The 25,872-nt window shown below is 39.0% G+C and overlaps 1 protein-coding gene across 1 annotated transcript in view; it reads right to left on the bottom strand.

The window, feature by feature from the left end:
- gsg1l (gsg1-like) overlaps nt 1-11,838 on the bottom strand; it is a 34,691-nt gene extending 22,853 nt beyond the window's left edge. The window contains exon 1 of the mRNA XM_008294487.1: nt 11,502-11,838. Coding sequence (XP_008292709.1) covers nt 11,502-11,838 — 337 coding nt within the window. The remainder of the gene's footprint in view (nt 1-11,501) is intronic.
- Nucleotides 11,839-25,872: the final 14,034 nt, after the last annotated feature.

The raw sequence follows: 25,872 nt of genomic DNA, 5'->3' as shown, positions 1-25,872 counted from the left end.
GGGAAATGACGGCAGAAAGTGGAGAAAGAAAAACAGAGAAAATGAGCATCACCGGAAATGTTCACTGTTATTTCTCATTGATTATCGATATGTACAAAGAGACACAAAATATGTATACATGTGGACAAAATAGTTGGTACCCCTCAGTTAATGAAAGAAAAACCCACAACGGTCACAGAAATGACTTGAATGTGACAAAAGTAATAATAAGTAAAAATTCTATGAAAATGAGCCAATGAAAAACAGACATTGCTTTTGAACCGCGGTCTAACAGAATTATTTTTTAAAAATAAGCTCACAAAGAGACATAAAACAATTACAGAGAGACACAAAAGGACAACAAAGAGACAAAAATATCTATAAAGAGCCATAAAACACCTACAAAGAGACAAAATGAACACAAAAGTCATTCAATTAGAGCAAAGAAACACAAAATTATGAAAAAAAGAGACAAAAAACAGCCACAAAGAGACACAAATGACTACAAAGATACAAAAATATCTACAAAAGGAGACACAACATGAACAAAAAAAGCCATGAAACAAAAGCAAAAACACATAAAATGATGAAAAATACACAAATTATCTAGAAAGAGACAAAAAAAATATGTAGAATGAGATATAAAACAATTACAGACACAAACTGACCACAAAGAGACAAAAAATACCTAGAAAGAGCCATAAAATGCCTAGAAAGAGACACAATGAACACAAAAGTCATTAAATTAGAGCAAAGAAACACAAAATGACGGAAAAAGAGACAAAAAAACAGCCACAAAGAGCCACAAATGATTACAATGATACAAAAACATCTACAAAAGGAGACACAAAGTGACCACAAAAGCCATAAACGACAGTTAAAACGCCACAAAATGATGACAAAGACACAGAAAGTGAACACAATAAGACACAAATTATCTACAAAGAGACATAAAGTGACCACAAAGACACAAAAATATCTATAAAGAGCCATAAAACGCCAACAAAGAGACAAAATGAACAGAAAAGCCGTTCAAAGACAGCAAATAAACGCAAAATGATGACAAAGTGACAAAAAAATGGCCACAAAGACACACAAAATGAACACAAAAGTTATTAAATTAGAGCAAAGAAACACAACATTTAAAAAAAGACACAAAGAAACAGCCACAAAGAGACACAAATGATTACAATGATACAAAAACATCTACAAAAGGAGACACAAAGTGAACACAAAAGCCATTAAAAGACAGCAAACAAACACAAAATGGTGACAAAGAGGCAGAAAGTGAACACAAAGATACACAAATTCTCTACAAAGAGTCACTAAATAACCACAAAGAGGCAAAATGTCGACACACTTTCAGCTGTTTTTTTCTTTCTCACAATAAAATTTGAACAACAATGTCTCAGGAACTATTAAAGATAAAAACCTGAAAACTTCACTCGTGTCTCATCACGTCCTCGATTCACAATCTGATAGATCACGTTAGTTTTTCTACACATCTGTCAGAGGAGGTGTGGTCACTGAATGAACTGATGTTTGCTGCTTTATTCTGACTTGAAGCCGCCTCTGGAGTTTAATTTAAAGGAGGTTTGATGGTGTTTTCCTCCGTTTATCAGATCTCAGGTCACAGATTAGCAGCTGCAAAAACGAACCAGAACCCGGCGTCATCCAGAACCAGAACTGACCGAGACACTGGAGGTGTTTCGGGTTCCAGACGCCAACATGGGAGGAAGGGAACGCTGAGGGTTTGCAGAGAAAGACTGCAAACATTCAGTGTGGTTCATATCAATCAAGTCAGATCAAGCTTATTGTCATGTTGCTGTACGTACACAGTAGTACAGGCAGGATGAGGGAGGGGTTCTCCAGGATCCAATAACTTAAAGCAATTTAAATAAGTAAGTGTTTGCATATCTGGATCAGCAGCTCAGCATTCTGACAGCTTGTGGAATGAAGCTGTTGATCAGTCTGGAGGTTCTTCCTTTAACGCTCTGGAAATGTTCGAGCAGTTTAAACAGTTCATGGAGAGGCTGTGAGGAGTCCAATGTTCAGAGTCCTGCTGCTGCTCTGGAGAAGTTCTTGTATGGAGGTGAGGGAAACTCTGATGATCCTCTCAGCTCCTCTAACTCTTTGAGCTGATGGGCAGTTTAACACTAAACCAGTTTGACATTGGACTGGTTTTGTTTCATTAGATTGAAAGTAAATAGAAAAAAGCAGCAGTTTTACTACATTTAAACCTTTATAACAACACTTTTGCGTAAATTTGCATCACTTTCTTCAGTCTAACAGGGATCTGCTGGTATTAAGAGTTTCTTATTGCACAGTGAAGTATGCAGGTGTTCTCCAGCTGCTCTGCTGTATCTCTGCTGTATGTCCCTCTGCAGCTGATCCAGAAGCTGCCCAACAGCTGCTGCTCCACAAGTTTCACCACAACTTCATGCACTCATTTAGCTGCATGTTGGTTCAAAACTCTGCTTGTGGCCTAAAAACACCAACACTCAGAGGCAGCGCATCACTTTAATAGTGAGAGTTACGTGTATTGTGTTGCTTCATGTTGGATTGTCTCTGAAATCTAAAAACAACTCGTCACCCAGCTATCAGTAGTTTCTCAGTAACTGCGTTTTCTTGTCTTCGTGTTATTTTCCATCTTAAAAAATCTGCAGTTTGTCGCCTTGTGGTGCAGGTTTTTCCCCCTGCAGGCTCTAATATATTCAGCTCACAGGTGAACCTGAACTCAACCCACATGTTTGATTGATTTGATTCCCTGCTGCCTTCACAGCCCCTGGGAAAAAGAAGTTTTTAGAACAATTTTGAACTGCTACTTTACAGATAATATCTATTAAATCAGTAATAAAAGGTGTTCATGTACATGCTGACTGTATTGTCCACATCAAAAATCAGTCTATCCTTAATATTCATAATATTTCTTTAAAATAATGAACTAAAATACGTAAAATAAGAAGAATTTGTGATGATTAAAATGAGCAAAACAGCATCATTTTTCAGTCAGACATTTTAAAACAACATGATTTGTAAAAGATTTTGGACTCTATGTACATTTTAGCCTTTTTTATACAGTTAACATGTGAATTAATTATACTTTCTATGATTTTATGAGATTTTATCGGGCTAAATCATTGAAATAACAGAAAAAATAAATATTTACCATTTTTTTAATCTATAATTTATCTTTCAAATAATGGAAAATATCTGTAAAATAGTGGTTTTGCTGATTCAAATACAGTAAAATTGTGTAATTTTACAGTTAAACTGGACATTATTTTCCATTTTTAGCCCGTTTTTTTCCCCATTTTTTTTGTCAGATTAACATATAAATTAAGATTTTCTTTCTGTGATTTGACCAGTCACCTGTAGTTTAACAGATCTGTAAAATAACCGTACTTCTTCTCTTTTAATACGGTGAAAACATTATTTTTTTTTGTGCTGCCCGACTGCTGTTTACAGCAGAAACTTTGTTCTGTGACTTTCAGACATAAGTTTTAATTCATCGTTTTCAAGGTTAAAAGAGAGGAAAAAGGGGAAAACGGCTGAATGTGTCCACGAGCTGCTGCTGATTAAGACGTGAATCTAAAATGTAATTAAAGCGTCTGACTAACGGCAGCATCAGTATTCATCCACCTGCTGCTGCAGCCAACACTAACCTGCTCTGAAATGTCAATTATCCACAAAGCGCTGGTTATCAGGCTGCAATGGAGCCGCTTCACATGTTCTCAGCTCTGTTTAATCGCTGATCCACGTTGTTCAGGGTTAATCGCAGCTCTAATGAGTGTTTGTGTGGAACAACAACTAACGCAGCTTCACTTCTACAGGAGAGTGTCAGTTATTCAGCCGCCAGGTGAAACTTTACTCATAACTGAGCAAATAAAAGAAGAAAAGGGTCATTCTGCAGCTTTTTATACAAATGAACAATTCTGTTTATTAGTATATAATATTATATACAGTATATATATGTCGAAATCAATAATAATTTGCATTTGCAGGCATTTGAAAAGTAACAAGAATTTAGTCTAACTCTTTGCCGTAACCTGGTGAATACAATAACCACAATGCACTCTGACAGGCACACTGTAACAAAAAATACAATACAATAAAATAAAAAGAAAATGTGGCAGCAAGGATGTCAGAAAAAAAATGCACATCATTCAAAAATAATTCTATATTTTTTTCTGATTGAAATAATGTAAAACATCATAACTTTACAGTCACACCTTGTATAACAGTTAATTACTATTTATAAAACTAGCAGTCTTTTAGGTGGAGATTATGTACACCTTTGACCCGTTTCTTGTTTTTTCTTTTTTATAATCAATGTGTAATTTTTTTTCTCTGTGATTTTACTATTTATTATCTGCAATTTAACAAAACAAGGAAAATATGTAAAATAACAGTTTAAAATTAATTCTGCATCTTTCAGTCCTTAATGGACTTTTTACATTTTTACAATAACAGTAAATATCTGTTAAATAATTAGATTTAAATACAGTAGAAAAAGTGTAGTTTTTTAAAAGAAAATCATTGATAAAAATACAGATTTTTGATGTGGACATTATTTAAAGACTTGGCCGTTTTTCTTTTTAAAATTAACATGTAAAGAGATTTTTTTCTGTGATTTTTCTAGTTATTATTTGATCTTTAACAAAACAGGAAAAATCTGTAAAGTAACAATTGAATACTATGTATTACTACCACCTACAGGACTGGAGCTGAGCTGCACAGAAATACACAAATGATGTATAGAAACAGCTTTCATACGTCAGCGGACTAAGGCTACGTTCAGACTGCAGGACTTAATGCACAATTCAGATTTTTTTGTGAAATCCAATGTTTTTGTGAGTTCGTTCTCATTTCCAATTAAATACGACTTGTATGTGATCTGCTGTGTGAACTTCATACGATCCAAAAGTGTCCCGCATGTGCAGAAGAGGACACGACGACGTCACACACAGCGAGCGTGCTCAGTGTTTATGGAAGTAAACATGGATGGCGGCAGTGCAGCGTATCTTGATTTTGAAGTTGTTGTCCAACCGGAGGCAGCACATTTACAACGTAGTCGTTTTAAGGAGAAGATGAAAAACTCGAACGCAGAATAGTGACGTTTGTCGTGTATCAACAAAGTGTTGGTCGGATAAATGTGACCTGGCCGGTCAGACAGACGTAGCATGGTAGAGATCAGATACCTGTCGGATTTAGGACCACATGTCCAAGCAGCCTGGGTCGCATCGGAAAAAAATCTGATCTGTGTTGTTCAGACTGCCATGAAAACAGTAGCTGAGAGCAGTTTACAGGAAAAAGACCATTTTGGTGTAAAAAGTGAACTTTGAGTGTATTAAAGCCTCTTGGAGCAGCAGAGTCCGTCCTGAGCTTCTTATGAGCGTCGCTGCCAGTCATGATGTAATGACGGCAGTAAGCTGAAGCTCTCAGGACACTTAGTTTAACCTTTGACTGTCCAGGTGGCCTCGATTACACAAAACATCTGCAGATCCACAGAGAACAACACGTTCCTGACTGGACTTGTTCCTGCATCAGGTCTGACAACAGTCGCTTTCAATCCTCAGACCAAGAAAACACACTGACATGAGCACTGATAGGGTTTATTTCTGGAAAAAGTGGCTATTTGTCAACCTAAAGCAGCTCCTTTGTTTTCTCCCTCATCATTTCTAATTTTTCACTGCAGTATAAAGTCCTGCACCTCGATGGAAACAGAACAACCACGACAAAGGCGAGAGAACTCAGAAATGTCATTTGTGCATCATGACAGTTAGAATGTCACAAAGATGCAAAAACAAAAGACATAAATGACACAGAAGACAAAAAAATTGCAAAAACGAGGCGAAAGACACAAAAATGACAAAGACACAAGAAGATGCAAAGAAAATAAAATACAAACAGCCACAAAAGATGCAAAACATCACACATAAAGACACAAGAGGATGAAAAAGTGACACAAAAGATACAAAGACAACAAGCAAAAATGATACAAAGACACAAAAAAATTGTAAAAATGAGACAAAAGACACAAAAGCAACAAGCAAACATGAAAAAGTAAAATACAAAAAGCCACAAAGATGCAAAACAACACACAGAAAGACACAAGAGGATGCAAATATGACACAAAGATGCAAACAAAAATTGCGAAAATGAGAAAAAAGACACAAAAGCAACAAACAAAAATGAAAAAATAAAATACGAAAAGCCACAAAAGAAGCAAAACAATACACATAAAGACACAAGAGGGTGAAAAAATGACACAAAAGATGCCAAATTGACACAAAAGATGCAAAGACAAAAGGCAACAATGAAGCATAGACACAAGAAGATGCAAAAATGACACAAAAAGGTTCAAACACAAAAGATGCCAAAGAACGAGGTGACACAAAGGCAGAAGATGCAAAAAGATGTAGATAAAGATTTGTAGTTATTTTATCTCTAGTTGTTGTTGTTTGTCTGTGACTTTTGTCTCTTTATGGTAGTTTTGTGTCTCATCTTTTCTCATTTTGTGTCATTATGTGCCTAATTTTTGTCTTGTTTCTGTTGCTTCATGTCTTTTAGGACAGTTTTGTCTCCCATCTGTAATATTGTGTTTTGTCTTTTTACATTTAAGGACCATTTGAAAGTTAAATATCTGACTGTTCTTTCTGTTTTTGGCTAACAAATGGTGTCATATTCTAAATTTTAAGAAAGATAACAAGCCTCTCAAAGCTGGCAGCAGGTTTTGGTGTTTAGAGGCTTTAAGAGAAGCTTTGCTGAAACATGAGGCAATATCATTCTCCTTTAATTTAACTTTAACCGTGCAGCTTTCCCCACATTTCATCCCAGCAGCCTGACAGGTGACTGACATGCTGAGTTCACTACAGTGAGCTACATGCTGCTTCCACACATCAACATGTCAGCTCTCAGCTCGTGAAGCTTTAACTTCATACTAACCCTAAAAACACAGAGCGGCCCTCCAGACTGGACCTCGCTAAGAAGGCAGACTGATAAATAATTGCTGTGCAGTGTTTGCAGAAAAAAACTTCCTCTTATCGAGCATCAGCAGAAATAATTAATGTCTGTTTAATAATTAAGAGCAGAAATATCTGGAGCAGCAGAGACCGAATGTGAGGATGAAGTTGTTGCAACAGGTGAAAGCATTTAGGAAATCACTTCTAATGATGAAATACATGTGCGCACATACCTGATTCTTCTCTATTAAACTGTTCAAACTCTGACAGGTTGCAAAGGAATCATGAGTGAACAGACCTCGTCAAGTCCAGACACAAAGTCTTAGTTGGACTGAGCTCTGACTCGGCCTCCAGAACATTCATCTCGTTGTCTTTAAACCACTTGCTTTGGCTCATTGTCAAGATGGAAAACAAATCTTCTCCTGAGTCACTGTTCATTTGCAGACTGCATCACGATGTTGCCACCACCATGCTTCACATCACGATGTTGCCACCACCATGCTTCATATCATGATGCTGCCATCGCCATACTTTTGAACATGATGTTGTCACCACCCGGCTTCAAATCATCATGATGGTGCCACCACCATGCTTCAATTGGAATGGTGTGTTTGTGATGATGTGTAGTTTTCGGTGTTCGTCAAACATCGTATCTAGTCTGATGGACTAAAAGCTCCATTTTGGTCTCATCAGACCAAAGAACTTTCTTCCAGTTGACTTCAGAGTCTCCCACATGTCTTCTGGTGAACTCTGGTCCAGATTTAATGTGAGTAACAGTTGTTGTAGGAACAGTGTCTCCCATCTTGGCTGCTGAATCTTGTAACTCCTTCAGAGGACTCATAAGAGTCTTGGTGGCCTCCCTCACTAGCATCTTTCTTGCTCAGTCACTCAGTTTTTGAGGATGACCTGCTCTAGCCAGATCTACACATGTACCATATTCCTTCCATTCCTCAATGATGGATTTAACTCCAGAACACATTCAGTGACGTGGGAGTTTTCTTGGATCATCCCTTCACTTATGCTTTTCAACAACCTTTTCACAGAGCTGCTTGGTGTGTCCTTTTGTCTCTATGCTATAGTTCTATCCAGGAATGCTTTCAACAGGCAATGTAAAATAGCATCACTCAACGCATCTTGTTTCACAATAACGACACAAAGGAACAGTGGTTGAATGAATGAAACGTAGAACACCTGACAAACCAAACATCCTGTATTTTTAAGTTTTTACAGTTTGCTTCATCCTCACTGTTCAGTAAAACATCCGCTTGCTGCTGTTTTTTTGTTGTTGTTGTTTTATCAGTGAGCACTTCTCTGTGCTGGCTTGGTCAGCGTGAAGCTGTAGAAGAACACGATCTGGAAAAAGCTGGAGATTGAAGTCGACACTGATGAACTGCAGGTTGTAAACAAAGCTGCCAAACCAGCGTGTTCACTGCTCACCACAGACTGAGTTTAAAGAAGGACGACATGGCAGCTGTGCCGAGGTGAAGCCAAAATATCTGGTATTAACTCGACCTGGCCCCGTCTAAATAAACGGGCAGAGAGCCAGTTTTAGCAGTCACTATATAGACTCACAGTCAAATCTGACGAGAAAATACTTGAAACGTTTGGTGACTTTGGCCCAACAAAGGATTAAAAAGCATTTTTTTCCCACATTTTAAAATAAATTATTGTAAAAATACAGCCAAATTCAAAAAACTAGTGTCACGTTTTTTCAGAAAAAACATTAAAAACTTTAATATTTGATGTTTTTGAATAACAATTCCTGTTATTTTACAGATTTTCACAGTTTTATCTTTTGTTTTTCTTTACATTCATACATTTTAGTCACTGTATTGTACAAAAACTAACTTTTTTAAAACAATTAATTGTAATTTTTTGAACAATTTACTCATATTTTGCAGATTTATTTTATTTTATTTTATACCATTTTAGGAGGATTGTAATCACTGTACACTGCAACAACAAAAAAACTCTTAAAAAACACTTTTTTAGCCATTTTTAAACAATTTTCTGTTTTTTATTTCACACATCTTTCCTGTTTTATCTTTTACATGTTTTATATTCGTCTATATGTTTTCTTTTTTAACAGTTTCCCCCTGTCTTATCTTTTAAATCTTTATTTCACACACGCCTGTCAAACACTTTAAATAACCTTCTGTGTATGATAGCGTGCTATAGAAATAAACTGCCTATTGTGTGCTTTGTATGAGTAAATCAGGTTCTTTTCTTCTAATCTCAGCCCCACAGTGACCATTAACAACTGAGTAGTTTTTATTCTGTACAGACAAACAGCGACAGAGAGCTGCAGAGAGAAGTCAGAGAAGAATAATGGAGGACTATAAGAGTAACGGAGGGAGTCGCACTGTAAAATGTTAATTAACATAACTCTGCTCAGTGATGTTAGAAGCCTCTTTATCCTGCAGTGCCTCACATACCAAACTGTTAGAAAGATCCAAGGTTGCATCGCTTTGTCGAGCTCGAATCACATTGAAAGGAGAATTGACCACTTACTAGCTGCTTCAGTGATTTACAGTCAAACAGAGGCTGTGTCTTTATCAAAATCTGACATTTTCTAACAAGAAACAGCAGCGCAATGACACAAAACTGTGTCACTTAAGCTTTCGACTGTTTGTTTTAACATTTCCACCTGCAGAAATCTCCACAGATTCAGTCAACACCAGATCCAAAGATGCACAAAATCCACAAGGAGATGCTGAGGAGAATTTCTCAGTCAGCAGGACACACTTGAGATTTTAAAATCTGCACTCAAAAATGTAAATTAGAGAGTAAATAACAGCTGTAAAACAATGAATCAGTGGTCAAAAGAAGTCTCAGCTGCAGCTTTGTCCAATTTGATGCAACAGAAATGAAGCACTACAAGCATTTTAGCCATTTTACACTGTAAAAAAAAAAAAAAGTTAAACACTTTTTTAAAAAATTACAGTTATTTTACAGATTTTCCGTTTTGTTAAATTATTCCTGATAATAACTGACATGTTAGCTGTAAAGACCAAAAACAAAACAAAACAGGACAAAACTGATTAAACTGAATAATTTATTCTTTTACGCTTGATGGTAAAATTATACAACATTATTCTGTTTGTAATATAATTTTTCATATTATGATTTTCGGCCTTCTGGCTCTGCTTCTACAACCACCATCACCACTGATGCTACAACAGCCTGTACGTCCAGCTCACGCTCTGTTTTCCCGTCACTCGTGAACAACATCCCGACACACTCCTTAAGTTGGGGCAGACGTCACCTTAAACCCAGAGGGAGCAATCCTCCAGTTTCTGGCACAGAACCTCAGATTTGGAGGTGCTGACTCTCATCCTGCTTCGGTGCACCTTCAAGGTCCGATCACACTGAAAGAACCACATCACTCACAAAAAGCAGAATCGAAGGGTCCCATATCCCTCCTCAACCCCAGATTCATCGTTTTTTTGCTGTTATTGGTCATCACATGATCCTGCAAGTTTTCACTTCAACCACCATCATCACATCATTCACCCTCTCAGGAGCAGAAACGTAGAAAATAAAGTGAGTTTACAGCAGCTTCTAAATTTCATTCATCTGCTGCACGAAGTGTCGGTCACAGTTTGCGGTGCACTGCCTCCTTTCTCTCTCTGCAGAGCTCTTTGTTTGTTTGTTTGTTTATCTGCCACCAGCAGATTCATGCTCAAATACATCCTCAGATGGACAAAATAATAGAAACACAGCAGCACCTGAGCGTATGGATTCATCCACGGCTGAAAACAGGAGCAGAAAAATGCTCCAGGTCTTGTCATTTTAAGGGAATTGCTGGGAAGTATTTTTAAAGGAATTAAACTTTTACTCGAGTTAACAAACTTGAAGCTAAAAGCACAAACAGAGCAGTCACTGAGAGACCGTTGGTTTATCTGTTTCTACTAACTAATATAAGAAAATCACAAAATGTTCCTCCAAATCCTCCACAGGACAAACTGGCAGCATGAAAATCCTCGTTTCTCTCTGTATCAGGAGCCTAAGATCAAAATATGTTAAATGTAAGTGAACAAAAAAAAACCTAAATCCTCGTTTTTTCTGCCATCTGGAAGCAGAACCTCTCCAGAGACAAGCCACCCTTCACCCTCAGTTTATGTCTATTCATAAAATGATCCACATCAATCAACCTGCATGGAATCCACTTCAAGGACAGTCTCTGCTACAGCAGCGTTCACTGCACCTTGAACGCATCACACCACTTTAAACCTGAATAAAATGACCTCAAACACACACACACAACACTGTGGCTAACACACGCAAACTGCAACTGTGTCGGTTTTACGCACAGAGATGTTTCTGTTTGGTGCGTAAAAATAACATTTCTGACCTGTTCGCTTCATTTCTTTTACTCTCTGAAGCGTGGTTTGCTCACAGATAATGAGTCAAACCGAGATAAACTTCAGCTGTTTCTCCCAAGCAACATGTTGCATCATTAGAAGTAAAATCACAGATGAGTAGCTGCTCCTAAACGCGCCCAGCTGGGGTTTGATCGTCATTTTGTGGAACAACTTTGCAGACTCGGGAACCCACCTGCTTCGTGGATGTTTTCCTCGCAGGAGTACCAGATGCCGGTGTGGAAGCGGCGGAACAGGAAGCGGTCGTCCCCGGTCTCCCAGCTGTAGTGCACCTTGCTCTGGTCCGTCTCGTTCACGCCGTAGTCAATGCAGTTGTGGTGCCGCTGCTTGCTGCAGTTGGGTTTGGGGACGCGCTGGGTTCCTTCGCACCAGTACGTGGTGATGAAGGCGGTGGTGGAGAAGAACAGCGCCACCAGGTTCAGACCCACCGACAGCAGGGCGCGACATTTCCGCGTCGTCTTCATGATGTCGGAGCGAGCGGCCGCGTCCCCGCAGGCGGCGAGAAAGTTCATCCAAGAAGCAGAGCGGCGGAGGCGGTCAGAGGCGGAGCGGCATGGCGCGGCGGGGACGCACAAAGCGAATTACGCGCGTCTCCTCTGCGTCTTTTCTCCTGTTGGTGCCAGTTTGTTCTCAGAGCGGAGAGAGGAGCGACGCAGAACCGTGAACTATGACTGTCTTCTTCCATCTACTGCACATCTGGCAGCTTCCAGCCTCACGGAGGGAAGAGACGGAGCTGCTGCACCGGCGGACACCGGGACGGTAGTGAGGAGACGGAACGGGGACCGGAGCGTCCCTCCCTCCCTCTCTCTCCCTCTCTCTCCCTCTCTCTCTCCCTCTCTCTCTCTCTCATCGGTTGTCTGTGCGTCATCACCGTGACCGGACTGTTCACATGAGGGGAAAAAGTCACCCAGAGAGCTATAAATGATGTAAATGAAATCATGGTCAATTCAGTTTTGCACCTTTGACAAGACTTAACAAAAATGACTCTTTTATGTCAAAGTGAGAACACATTTCTACAAAGTAATGTCAGTTAATTGGAAATAAAAAAGTGTTCACCCTGTTTAAAGTGACTCACCTTATTGAACACAGGTGCAGCCAGTTGGTGCTGGAAGTCTCACAGTCAAGACTCATGTATCTGGAAGGTCTCATGGATAAAACTAGACCATAAAGACAAAAGAAAACTCCAAGCAACTCTGTGAAAGCGTTATTGAAAAGTCAGGGGATACATACAAGAAACTGTACAAGTTACTGCACACCTTGGAGTCCAGTTAAATCCATCATTGGAAGGAATGGAAGGAATATGGTACATGTGAAAATCTGCCTAAACAGGCCGTCCTCAAAAATTAAGTGACCAAGCAAAAAAGATACTAGTGAGGGAGGCCACCAAGACATCTATGACTCCTTTAAAGGAGTCAGAAGCTTCAGCAGCTGAGATGGAAGAGACTGTTCATACAACAACTGTTGGTTGTTCTTCACCAGTCAAAGCTTTATGGGAGAGTGACAAAGAGAAAGACACTGTTGAGAAAAGCTCATATTAAATCTGGACTAGAGTTCACCAGAAGACATGTGGGAGACTCTGAAGTCAACTGGAAGAAGGTTCTTTGGTCTGATGAGACCACAATAGAGTTTTTTTGTCCATCAGACTAGACGCTATGTTTGGCAGACACCAAACACTGCACATCTTCACAAATACACCATCCCCAGTGTGTTTGCCAGCATGGTGGTGGCAGCATCATGATGTGGGGATGCTTCTCAGCAGCAGGCCCTAAAAGGCTTGTAAAGGGAGAGAGCAACATCACAGCAGCAAAGTATAGAGACATCCTGGAGGACAACCTGATGCAGTCTGTAAGAGAACTGTGCCTTGACAGAAGATTTGTTTTCCTGCAAGACAATGAGCTGAAGAAAACAGCCAAAGCTACAGAGAAATGGTTTAAAGACAACAAGGTGAATGTTCTGGAGGCCGAGTCAGAGCTCAATCCAGCTGAGAATTTGTGACTTGAAAAGCGCTTTTCACTAATGGTCCCGTGTAACCTGCGTTTAAACAGTTTTACAAAGAAGAATGAGGTAAACCTGCAGCATCCAGATGTTCAGGCTGATTGAGAACAACACAGGATCAACGCTGTAGCTTCAGTCCCAAAACATCAGTTCAAGTTTGGCACAAATCTCCAGGACTAAATCAAAGACACAAGATGAATATTTCAGGTGTAAAGCTCTCATATCTGTAATAATAATGGAAGGCAGATGTGTGTTTTTGTTTTTGCAGGTGTGACGTGCTCGATGGATCTGCAGAAACCGACCAGCCCTCGGTATCGACCCGGCCCGAGGAGAGCTCACATCTCCAGGCATGAAAATGAGCAGCGACAAGGCCGGGCCGCCCACCGCCCCGATCCATCAGCGCTCACTTTACGGCCTCCACCTCCGGATCAATACAGCTGGAGGTGAGTGTGTTTGTATGGAAGCTCAGCCTGATTCACACTGAAAAAAGCGCCTCAGGATAGTCGATAAACAGCCGAAAACGGCGCTGATGAATGTGTGATAATCCTCATGGATTTATCTACAACTCTGAACGCTTCAAATTTCAGCTCGTACAGTCGACTGTAGCGGGTTTCTTTTGGACTTAAACTCCAGTTCAAACACATGAAGAGAAAGTCCAGACTGAAGTTTGACATCGAGGCAGATCGAAGCCTCCAGATCAAAGTTTTAGGAGCCTGTTGGTGTTTTTTAAAGGCAGATTTAAGTAAAAGAAAAAGGCAAAAAAATAAATACTTTGCTCTTATTTTACAGATTTTCCATCCTTTGTTAAATAACAGTTAATATGTAATGAAATCATAGCATTTTAATTCAGTATTTTTAAAACATTTGACTGTAAAATTACTACATTTTTACTGTATTTAAATCAGCAATAATATGATTGTTTATATGAACACTGGAGCTTAATATCACACTAAAGTTGGTTTAAAGGTTGAAGAAAATTCTGTTCACATTTATTTCGCGATGCTTTCATCTTGCAGCCCTGAGGCACCGTCCAACTCCGTCTACCCATCATGCTTTGCTTTCATTTCAGGCCATGGACTGTTTCTGACCTGCATTATCTCCACACTCCTAATGAAGGACACTGTGAAAACCGTCAACCAAATACATGTTTGGTGGTAAAAATTTAACGTTAGACCATTTAACGCAACACAAATCAAATATTGAAAGCTTTTACCAAACGCAACGAGAATCAAAAACACTCTTCTGGTTTCTGCTTTTGCGTCAGAGCGCAATTTGGTTTATTTTAAGCTCCCAGAATAGAGCTGTGAATCATTTTATCTGACTGAATCCCCTTCTTGGCTTGAAAACGCACACCTGCACTCTCGCACAAACACATATATTCTGCAGTGCTGTTGGATGGCTGCCCCTGACGAGATTTCCCTTTGGATATATGGGACCATCTGTGGGTTCGCCCCGGCTTTGTTTGCCGTCTGAATTAAATCCCGGCACCAGCCAGTAGATCACGACGTCCGAGTTAACACGGCTCACTGCAGCAGCAGCAGGTAATGCGATACACCCCAGAAGGCTGCAACAACTACATCAACACACCTCTGCTTTATGCACAGCACTCCAAACTTATCCTGAGGATCTTACCTGCTTTGTTTCAGAGTTTGCTGGACAAACTTGCTGCAGATCACTGATACTGTCCTAAAGGAGGACAGACTGTCAGCCAGACAAAGTCATCAGAAATACAAACTGAACTGTGTTCATGGCAGCAATTTACCTGAAAAACTGACCTCGACTTTAGTTTTACATTTAAAGGATAACGCCACCATCACTTTTATCCGTCTAATCTTAAAGAGAACTTTCCTAATTGGATGAAAATCCCTCTTTGATGACCATCTTCAGGCATCTGATTAGGCTGTCGAGGGTGATTGTATTGTAAGGACACCCATATCCGGAAGGTCCAGTCACTGACTGTGAATCAGTCACCTGGACAGTGGGGAAGTCAAACTAATCATAAGCTCTTAGGTTATCATTTATCATGTGTTTATTCATTTTATGTACATGTATCTTTGTAGCTAAGCTTAATTATGGAAGAGTCACCTCAGGGGTCAAAAGGTTTGAGGTCAACCAGAAAAGATGTGTTTGCACCCCTAAAATGTTTTTGTTTTGGAAAGATGGACTCAGCATTTCTAGCATGGTATGGACAACTATGCCATGAGGTTTATACTTACAACCTATTTGCAACAAGCTAATAGGAAGAGTTTGTGTTCGCTATAAATGCTGTTACATTCATGAGGAAGGCCACCAAGACTCCTATGACTCCTCTGAAGGAGGTACTAGAAGGAGACTAGTGAGGGAGGCCACCAAGACTCCTATGACTCCTCTGAAGGAGTTACAGCAGCTGAGATTGGAGAGACTGTTCATACAACTGTTGGTTGTTCTTCACCAGTCAAAGCTTTATGGAAGAGTGACAAAGAGAAAGACACTGTTGAATAAACCTCATATTAAATCTGGACTAGAGTTCACCAGTAGACATGTGGGAGATTCTGAAGTCAACTGGAAGAAGGTTCTTTGGTCTGATGAGACCAAAATTCAGCTTTCTGGTAATTACGCTAGATGCTATGTTTGGCAGACACCAAATATCTTCACAAACAAGACATCTTAATTGTAAAGCATGGGGGTGGCAGCATCATGCGGACATGTGGCCTCTGGATGGCTTGTAAAGACAGAGAGGACAAGAGAAGAGCAAAGCATAGAGCAATCCTGGAGGATAAACAGATGCAGTCTGCAGGAGAAGTGCCGCTTGGGAGAAGATTTGTTTTCCAGCAAGACGATGAACCGAAGCAAACAGTCAAAGATAAACAGAAATAGTTTAAAGACAACAAGGTGAATGTTCTGGAGGCCGAGTCAGAGCCCAGAGCTCGATCCAAGTCTCAGTCTCACACTAATTTGTCTCTGAGAGGTAGACGGTAAACATCACGTGTCCACTGTGTCTTTTCTGAGTCCTGGCAGAACAACATCCATATCTGAGACGTTGAAATGCTGTTTTCAACGTCTGAAAGAGGCTGCAGGGGCAGAAATCCATCCAGCTGTTCCTCACTGTGCTGTTATAGGACTCTGCTGATCCTATTAGTTAGTACATACACACTCATTAGAGGAGAAAATGACTCTACAGCTTTAAACACAAACACAGGCCACGACTTAAGACGACATTACACTGACTTACATAACCAGCAGCAGCCTAATCCCGACTCTGAACTTAAACCCAACAAACTGCAGGACGGTGGAGCTGCTCTGCCCTGAAATTAACACCAGAACATGGTCTTATTGAGTGTTACAGCTGATCCATCCTGCAGCAAAGAGACTAAATTAATCGCTCTACTGAAGACTTTATGGGTTTTAACGGAAAGGTCTTCGTTTTTTATGTCATTACAGTTTGAAATGCTCTCAAAGCCTGAACTTATAATCGTAAAACCTGTTATAATAAAGGGTGGTGTCAAGTAAATTATTCCAGTTTTATGCTTTTGAAGCTTATCTCAAAACAAACTAATATCAATACTGGGCTCATTTAATGAATATCTATTGTTTTTGTTAAGCGGTGGGACCTCAAATCTTCATCTTAAAGACAGACAGTTTTCAGTCATTCCAGCTTTATACATTTTTTTATACAGGTTTTAATGTAATATTGTTGTTTTGTTTTTTTTAATTTTTTGTTTTTTATTACATCAGATTTTTTGCAGTTTCTTTATATTTTAACATTTTTAGATTTTTTTTTCTGGCACCTTTTTTTGGTGAAGATTTTCAGATTTTTTAAAAACACTTATTTTTTCTTTTTCTGTTAATTACATCGTAGAACGTACAACGAACAGACGGCTGGCTGTCGTTTTCCTCCTCACTCCAGTTGTCTCGCTGTTTCTTTCTGTATTTCAGACAGACGTGAAGAATGAAGGTTTTGAGAGTTTGGATACAGCTGAAGGGGCTCGTGGGAAATCTGCAGATGTCTCCAGTTAACATCTGGACTCCCAGCTGGAGGCGTTACAGGTGAGGAAGCTACGGCTGCCTCCGCTCAGGCGTCACATGTCGACCTGTCGAAAGGTGAGCGCAGGAAAGCAGGCCGAGCTGATGTACGACTGCTGTCAGCGGCTGAAAGTGACCTGATGAAACTCTGGAAGCTGAATGTAATCAGAGTCAGTGTTTCAGATCACTGGCTCCATATCAGCTACTTTAAACTTTATAATACAACGTCATCGCACTGTATGAAAAAAATAGCCCTGAAAAAGGAGAGTCTGGCAGCAAAGATGTTAAAATACGTCCAAAAGCTGTAAACCAGTGGAAAAAACTGATTTAAATACAGGCGCACAAAGTCAAACAGGACTAAACTTTAATACCGATGTAGAGTATTGACCACATTAAAAATCTGTATTTTTATCTGTGTTTTTATAATTTGTTAATTTACATTTAACCATAAATTTACACTGTATTTACACCAGCTAAAATAACATTTTATAGATATTTGTTATTTGAAAGAAAAACGATGCATGTTAAGGATTTAAGAAATATTTTTAACTCTCATTTTACAGAGGTTTCCTTTTTTTGTCTAATTACAGATAATATCTACTAAAATCACAGAAAAAAAGTATTAATTTACATGTTTAGTGCAAAAAATAAAATTAACATTATAAGTCAGACCAAAACAGTAACTGTGAACAACACTCTCTTTAATATTCTGTATTTTTAGAAATTATTATTTGTTCTTTTACAACATTGACTATAAAATTGTACCATTTCTTACTGTATTCAAATTAGTAAAAAAAAATATGAATGAATGAATGAATGAATGAATGCCCTTCATTGTCATTTTACATAGTATATACATATACAGTTATTGGGGGGAATTTTAAAGTCATTTTGATTAAATATCTTGATTTAAAGATTGGATCTGCACATGATTACTTCAAGGACTGTCGGAAAGTTCATAATGAGGCTGATAAATGGTGTATTTTTTGCATTTTGTACAAAGATAACCTTCCTGTTACAACCCAGCTTGTGATTGTGAAAAGGGAAGCATCAAAACCAGATGTAATTAGTTTAAAGTAGCAATTATTTATGAACAGAGGTTACCAGAATCAACAAAACTGAAGGACAACAGGTTAACTTAAACAGACGAAAGATCTTGTAGACTCGCAACTGACAAAACAAAAAACAAAGTAAAACCAATTTTAACAGAATCACAAAAGTGTTCAAAATCAAAGTGGTTGTGGCTCAGGTGGGAGAGCGGGTTGTCCTCTGATCAAAAGGTTGGCGGTTCGATCCCCTGACCCCCACAGTCGAAGTGTCCTTGGGCAAGACACTGAACCCGAAGTTGCTCCCAATGCAAGCACCTTGTATGGCAGCTCTGTCGCCATGAGGGTGTGAATGAGAAACACACTTTGGATAAAGGCGCTATATAAGTGACCATTTACCAAAGTACACAGAACAGCACCCCCCGTAAATGGGAATAAATAATAACAATCCACTTTTTGACTAAGTGCCTTAATAAACTTCTCCTCAGAGACGGAGGCACTGGTGCACTGAGCACAGCCACCCAGCCAACTGGGCTGCTCCAAACTCAATAGACTGCCATCACCAGCTGGAACGTCCCATTGGGTCCTGAGTGATTGGCTCGTCTCCGCCCATCTGCCCTGGCCCAATCGGCAATCGTCGACCGGCGACGGCACACTGCAATTTACATACAGAAGCAAACACAAAACAAAGGAGGACGAGCTGGCAGCCAGAACACTTCCTTTCAAACACATCACCATGTTTCTGGGTTCGGAGGGTTTATGTTTGCTCCTCCCTTTGCATTCATCATCACTTCTGACCAGCAAACCGACACAAAAGTGAAATATGTCCACATACATAATGAGGACAGAGAGCAGACATCAGGACTAAACAGCCAAAGAGATGAAATTAGTGTAAATGCTGCAAAGCTAAAAAGAAAAAAAACAGGACCAGCATAGTAAAACATGAAGTGTAGTTCCTGAATCAAAGCTTAAACTGTACAGTGTGTACCGCTAGCCCGGCTAAAGAGGACGAAGCAGCACACACCTGTATTTAATTCACCTTGTTGGGAGAGAAAATAAATAAATAAAGCAGCAGTTTGCAGAGAAAATAACCTGCGAATCAATTCCACGCTCAGCAGATTTCACCTGGTTGTTTTTCCAATTATGTGTCTGTATAAATGCAGGAGGAGAGGGAGGGCGAGGAGGGGGACGAGGCGTTTATTCTGGCCAGTAAATGACATTTATGCAAATTCCCTGAGGATGGATGCTGACAGCCGCACCGTGTCCAGACACATGTTTTAACAATCCTGTTGTTCAGAGATTAAATGATGCTGCCGCAACGCCGAGAACCCAAAACTGGACGAAGACCTGCAGGACTGAGGTGGTAGATTATGGCTTCATATGTACGTCACAAAATGAACACAACACTGAAACACAGAAACACAAAATGAACACACAAAAAACACAAAACAACCACGAACAGGTGTACAACAACTACAAAGAAACACAAAATGACCACAGACAAAAGTAAAATAAAGAACCACAAAAAGATCCAAAGAGACAAAAAAAAATAAAATGAATGCAAAGAGACACAAAACAAACACAAGGAGACACAAGACTACTACAAAAAAAACCACAAAATTACCGTAACGACATAAAAAATGATCATAAAGGACAAAAAACATCTACAAAGAGATGAAAATTGACCACAAAGAGATGCCAAATAACAACAAAAAGACAAAAAGTGACCACAAAGTGACACACAACAACTGCAAAAGGTACAACACAACAGCAACGAGATGCAAAAGAGACACAAACCAATGACAAAGATGCAAAACAACCACAAGCAGACATGAAATTACTGTAACTAGATGCAAACCGATACAAAACGACTGCACAGAGACACAAAATAACCCCAAAGATAGACACAAAATGGCCACAAAGAGACGCAGAATTAGCACAAAGAGACACAAAACTAAAAGAAAGAGACACAACGTGACTGTAAAGGGAAGCAAAATGGCAGAAAACACACAGAGTAAACACAAGGAGACACAAAACGCTGAAAAATATACACAAAAGTACTGGAAAAGGGAAAGCAGGTACAAAATGATCACCAAAGATATAAAATGACCAAAAGAGACAAAAAAGATCACAAAGAAACACAAAAGTGAAACAAAGAGGCAGAAAATGTCCACAACACATAGCATTATCTCAAAGAGACACAAAACAACTGCAGAATACACAAAATAACAGCAAAGAGATGCAAAATGATCACAAACACAAAACAAAATGACCACAAGGAGACACAAAATGGACACAGGAAGTAACGAAACGATGACAAAGAGCCACAAAACAATTGCAAAAAGATACAAAATGGACACAGAAAGTAACGAAATGATGACAAAGTGACTGTCAGCAGACACAAAGCAACATGAAACGACTGCAGAGACACAAAATTGCCACGAAGACAAACAAAATCACTGGTCAGACATACAAAAAGATTATCAAAGACATCAAATGACCACAAAGAGACACAAATAACTGTGTATTAATGCAGGTTTAAGTTCAGGACAGGTCGTGATGGTCTTCTTTAACTTGGTCACGCTGCAGAAGAATACTGTGTCCATTCATGACTAAGTCCGTCTGTCCGTCTGACTCACAACAACAACAACAACAACAGTATTCGTGCACCTTCACTTCCTGCTGATTTCCCCTCGGTTTAGCGCCGACCTCCAGCTCATTATCTCCTCGGCTGAACCTCCTTCCTCCTCTAATGGGACTTTCTGTCCGTCCGTCTGTCCGTCAGAATCTCTGTTTTCCAGCAGAATGACTTCCTGAAGCTTTCCTCTATCTGCAGCCTCCATCTCAGACTGATTTTATGCCACATTATATATAAATATGTCTCTCGGAGAAATGCTATTCCTGTCGAAAAGCCTCTAAATTGAGACCATAATAATATAACCATGTGTGATTCAGTGTAACTGGGAGGTTTAAAATGATAAACTTATACACACTAAACTAAATGTTGACTGTGTGGGTTCATAGAAAACTGCTTCATATGTGAAAGAGTCCAGGAGAATCTACATTTACATGAACACAACTACACTGTAAAAAACATTCTTGTGTAGAGAAAGAAAAAACAGTAAAAAATGTTGCAGCAAGGATGACAGAAAAACATTCCAAAACTTTTTTAAAAGGTGAATTTACTTGATTTAAATACAGTAAAACAGTGCCGGGCTGTGCAGCTGATGTTGTTTACAGTTAACATGTTAATTAATATTTTTTTTCTATGATTTTTACTTGATAATTTAACAAATTAAGTTAAAAAAAAAATCTGTATAATAACTGTTTAACAACATAACTGTTCTTTCAAATGCCAGTAAATGTTTTTTTGGAAGGGGTTTTGCTGATCTAAATACAGAAGAAGAAGAAAAATGGTTACATTTTCCAGTGAAAGGTAATAAAATTAGTGATCATTTATAAAACAAAAAAAAAGAAAGAAAGAAAAATAAAATTTAAAAAAATCTAAATGAATACATTTTTTTCTGTGATTTTACAAGCTATTATGTTTAATTTGACATAATAGGGTAATTCTGTAAAATAACAGTTTAAAAACCGATTAACTATTTTTTAAATCTTTAATATACATAACTTGTATTTCAAATAATGGCAAAGATCTGTAAAAATAAATACATTTTAAAAGATTATTGCAAATTCAAAAAAACGTAAAACTACATAATTTCACAGTCAAACGTTGTAAAAAAAAAAGATATTTATAATAGATTTTTTTTTTTTTTACAGTTATGGTTTTTTGTAAATTAATACTTTCTGTCTGTGGTTTTACCAGATATTAAATGTAATTTAATAAAACAGGAAAAATCAGCAAAACAGTAATAACAGTAATTTTTTAATTTTTTTCTTAAATTACAGTTCAAAAGTTTACAAAACGCAAACAGTGCAAGAAGTGTTTTATATTTGACTTTTCTCCTGAAGCCTGTCTCACCTGCACTCATCTAAATTCATCTCCCAGTGCAGTGAAGTTTGTTAGATTTGCGTTAAGATGATTCTTCCTTTGTGTTTGCTCTGAAAGCAGCTGCTGTTTGAATTCACCCACACATCCCATAGAAATAACAGTGTGATGACATGACACACAGGAATGGAAAAATGCCTCAGACGTTGGATATTTACAGGTGAAACGTTTTCTGTACAAAGAAAAACAGCTGACCTTGTTTGCAGTCAGTCTCTTTTGTAATGTTATTGATGAAAAAAATGCTTTTACTGAGTCGAGTCAGACAATCAGTGGCTTCAAATTCAATAAGAACAAGATGTGGGGAGTGAAAAATTTAAATTAAAAAGTACAAGAAGGTGGAAAGAGCATTGTTTTTTTTTACTTTTACTCTACTTTTTGTAAGAGTTAGAGTCAGCATCCCATATTACTCATATTATGCTCATTTACAAGTTTGTAATCTTATTTTTGGGATCTACTAGACTATATGTACATGCTTTAATGCTCAAAAACACATGACTTATATTTTTTCTGTGCAGATCTCAGTTATGATGTTCCAACCTTCATGTGGAGGATCATCACTGCTGAGGTGAGTTGGATCTGCAGCTACGAACCAGAGACCAAACAGCAGACTGTATATCACAGGAAGAGACACAACACTATCAAAATAAGACACAAAACTAATGCAAAATAAGACAAAAAACCAACAAAAAGATGCAAAACCATTCAAATAGGACAAAAAAACCCCACAAAGACACATAAAAGGACCAAAAAGAGGCACAAAATTGCCAATATAAGACATAAAACAATGAAAATTAGGTGCAAGTAACCACAAAGAGATGCAAACTAAACAAAATGAGCCACAAAATGACAAAAGCTATTTAAAAAAATAGCTATAAAGAGGTGCGAAAGGACCACAAAGATGAAAAATTTAACAATACGAGGCACAAAATGACTAAAATTAAACAACTACAGATGCAAAATGATCAAAATAACCAAAAATGGGACAAAAACAGCAATAAAGAGGAATGAAATGGCCACAAAATAATTAAAATGTTCTACAAAATGACAATGAAGAGACACAAAATCTCTACAAACGGCTACAAAGAAATAAAATAAATGATTAAAATGACTCAAAAAATAGCCAAGAAGGGACAACAAACCATAAAGAGATGTGAAATGACCATAAAGAGACACAAATGTGACACTAACGAGGCAAAACAATGAAAAATAAGGCACAAAACATGCAAAATCCAAAGAAATAAAAACAATCAAAATACGTCAGAATGAGCAGAATGGCAAAATGACATGAAAGATACATAAATTGATGCAAAACAACCAAAATCCAAAGCAAACAACCACAAAGACGTGCAAAATCTCCCAACTTCAACACTACATGACCACACTGGGATAAAAAAAAAATGACTTCAAAGATCTGCAAGATACACAGCTGGAGACACAACCAGAAATATCAGTCAGCATCCTAAACTGAGTCTGTACTTGATCGTGTATGAGGCAGAGGAGTTGCAGTCGACAGGTGTCCTCTAATGTCGGTTTTGTTGTTGTTGTTGTTGTGGATTTGTGCAGACTCTTTCACTTCTTCTTCTCGTCCGTGCAGCTCTGTTGCCCTCAGCAGGTCGAGTGTGATTCAAATGTCTGTTTCTGCACATGTTGTAGCTCCTGTGTTTGTTCACCTCCCCGCCTCAGGGCTCCACAGTTTGACAGCTTAACCTGCTCGTGTAGTGACGCAGCCATTAGTCCAGACCGGCTGCACAACAGGCCCGAGCTTGTACCCAAAAATCACTGCAGTCCTGATTTAATTTCACACCTGCTGCTGCTTTCACGCAGACGAGCTGCTCCTCAGATGGAATCGGACTTGAACGGCGTCTCGTCTCAACTCGCCCCGACGCGACTCATCAATTCGGTGGCGAGGATCCCCGAAGGACTGATCTCATCTCTCTTTTCTGAGCCTTTTCTCTGTGCAACAAAAACAACACTGTGACAGCAGTAATCCGGCCACCGTTGGGTTTCTGCTCCTGCAAATTAGCTGCATGTACAGAAGCAGCAATTTCTAGGAGACCAGGTTGGAAATTCAGGACCAGATTCTCAGTCACTATGGCCTCCAATCCCAACCTTAACCCTCACCTCTGACACTCCCCTCACCTGTTTTTTTTTTTTTACATTTCATACACCCAAAAGTGACCACATCTACAAAACATAAGAGCAAACTAATGAACCCAAAAGACTTCTTTGAGGTAAGTGACTCCCCAGAGCAGGCTTTGTTTTCCCCCAAAAAAATTTTTACCATAATTTTTCATTAAGCATGATGCTGCCACCACCAGTGGTGCCACTAGGTGTTTGGTGGCCTCCCTCACGAGTCTCTTTCTTGTAACTCCTTCAGAGGACTCATAGGTGTCTTGGTGGCCTCCCTCACTAGTCCTTCTTTTAACTCCTTGAGATGACTCAGGTGTCTTGGTGGCCTCCCTTACTAGCCTCTTTTTTGTAACTCCTTCAGAGGATTCATGGGTGTCTTGGTGGCCTCCCTCACTCGCCTCTTTCTTGCTCGGTCACTCAGTTTTTGAGGACGTCCTGCTCTAGTCAGATTTTCACATGCACCATATTCCTTCCATTTGATGATGATGGATTCATCTCCGGGGGATATTCAGTGACTTAGAACTTCTCTTGTATCATCCCCTGACTTATGCTTTTTAATAACCTTTTCCCAGAGTGTTCTTCTGTCTTCATGGTCCTGAAGTACTGATTCACCAGTGACCGGACCTTCCACATACAGGCGTCTTTATACTACAATCACTGAGACACGTTCACAACACTCAGATGATCTTTATTTCACTAACTGTGTGACTTCTTGCACCAACTGGCTGCACTTCATACCATATATATCAAAGTAAAACCTTGAAGCGTTTGTTTCTAGCCAACACATGTTGAGAGCTTCTTCAGTTTAAATTATTTTCTTTTATCACATGAGCTGTTTGTTCCTCCAGTTTTCAGACTTCATTTTTTCCCCCCAGAATATTCACAGAAGAAAAAGGATGTTATCCACATATATGAGAAAGCAGGAAAAAAAATATGTCAACCTCTCAGATCAGTGCAGTGTCGCAGCTGTAGCACATATTTTCATCTTGAAATAATAAAATTCTCCTTTCAGTGCAGCAGCTGTGGAGGTGCCGTGCGCTGGTTTCTTTGTGTAGTGGTGAGAAATAACTTTATTTCAGCACCGTTATTTAATTCTGATGACTTTCATGTTGTTTCCTCTGAGGCTTCGCTGCTCGTCTCCTCTCAGCAGGTTCAGATTTCCACCGCTGTGGGATTCGAGAGGTCGCCAAACACAATGAGAGCTTTAAATGAGTCGGCCGTCTCACTGCAATTAGGGTCCTTTTACGACGAAATCAATCCTCTTTTTCCTGAGCTGTACATTCACATTGTGCCGCCGTCCATCCATTCGTCCAGGCTGCTGACTGATGGATTCTTTCTGACACTTCCTCTCCTCGTGATTTGCT

The sequence above is a fragment of the Stegastes partitus genome, unplaced genomic scaffold, assembly GCF_000690725.1.
Source record: "Stegastes partitus isolate 25-593 unplaced genomic scaffold, Stegastes_partitus-1.0.2 Scaffold966, whole genome shotgun sequence".
Lineage (NCBI taxonomy): Eukaryota > Metazoa > Chordata > Actinopteri > Pomacentridae > Stegastes > Stegastes partitus.
The sequence above is the reverse complement of the archived record's forward strand: the minus strand, read 5'-3'. Positions and strand labels throughout refer to the sequence as shown.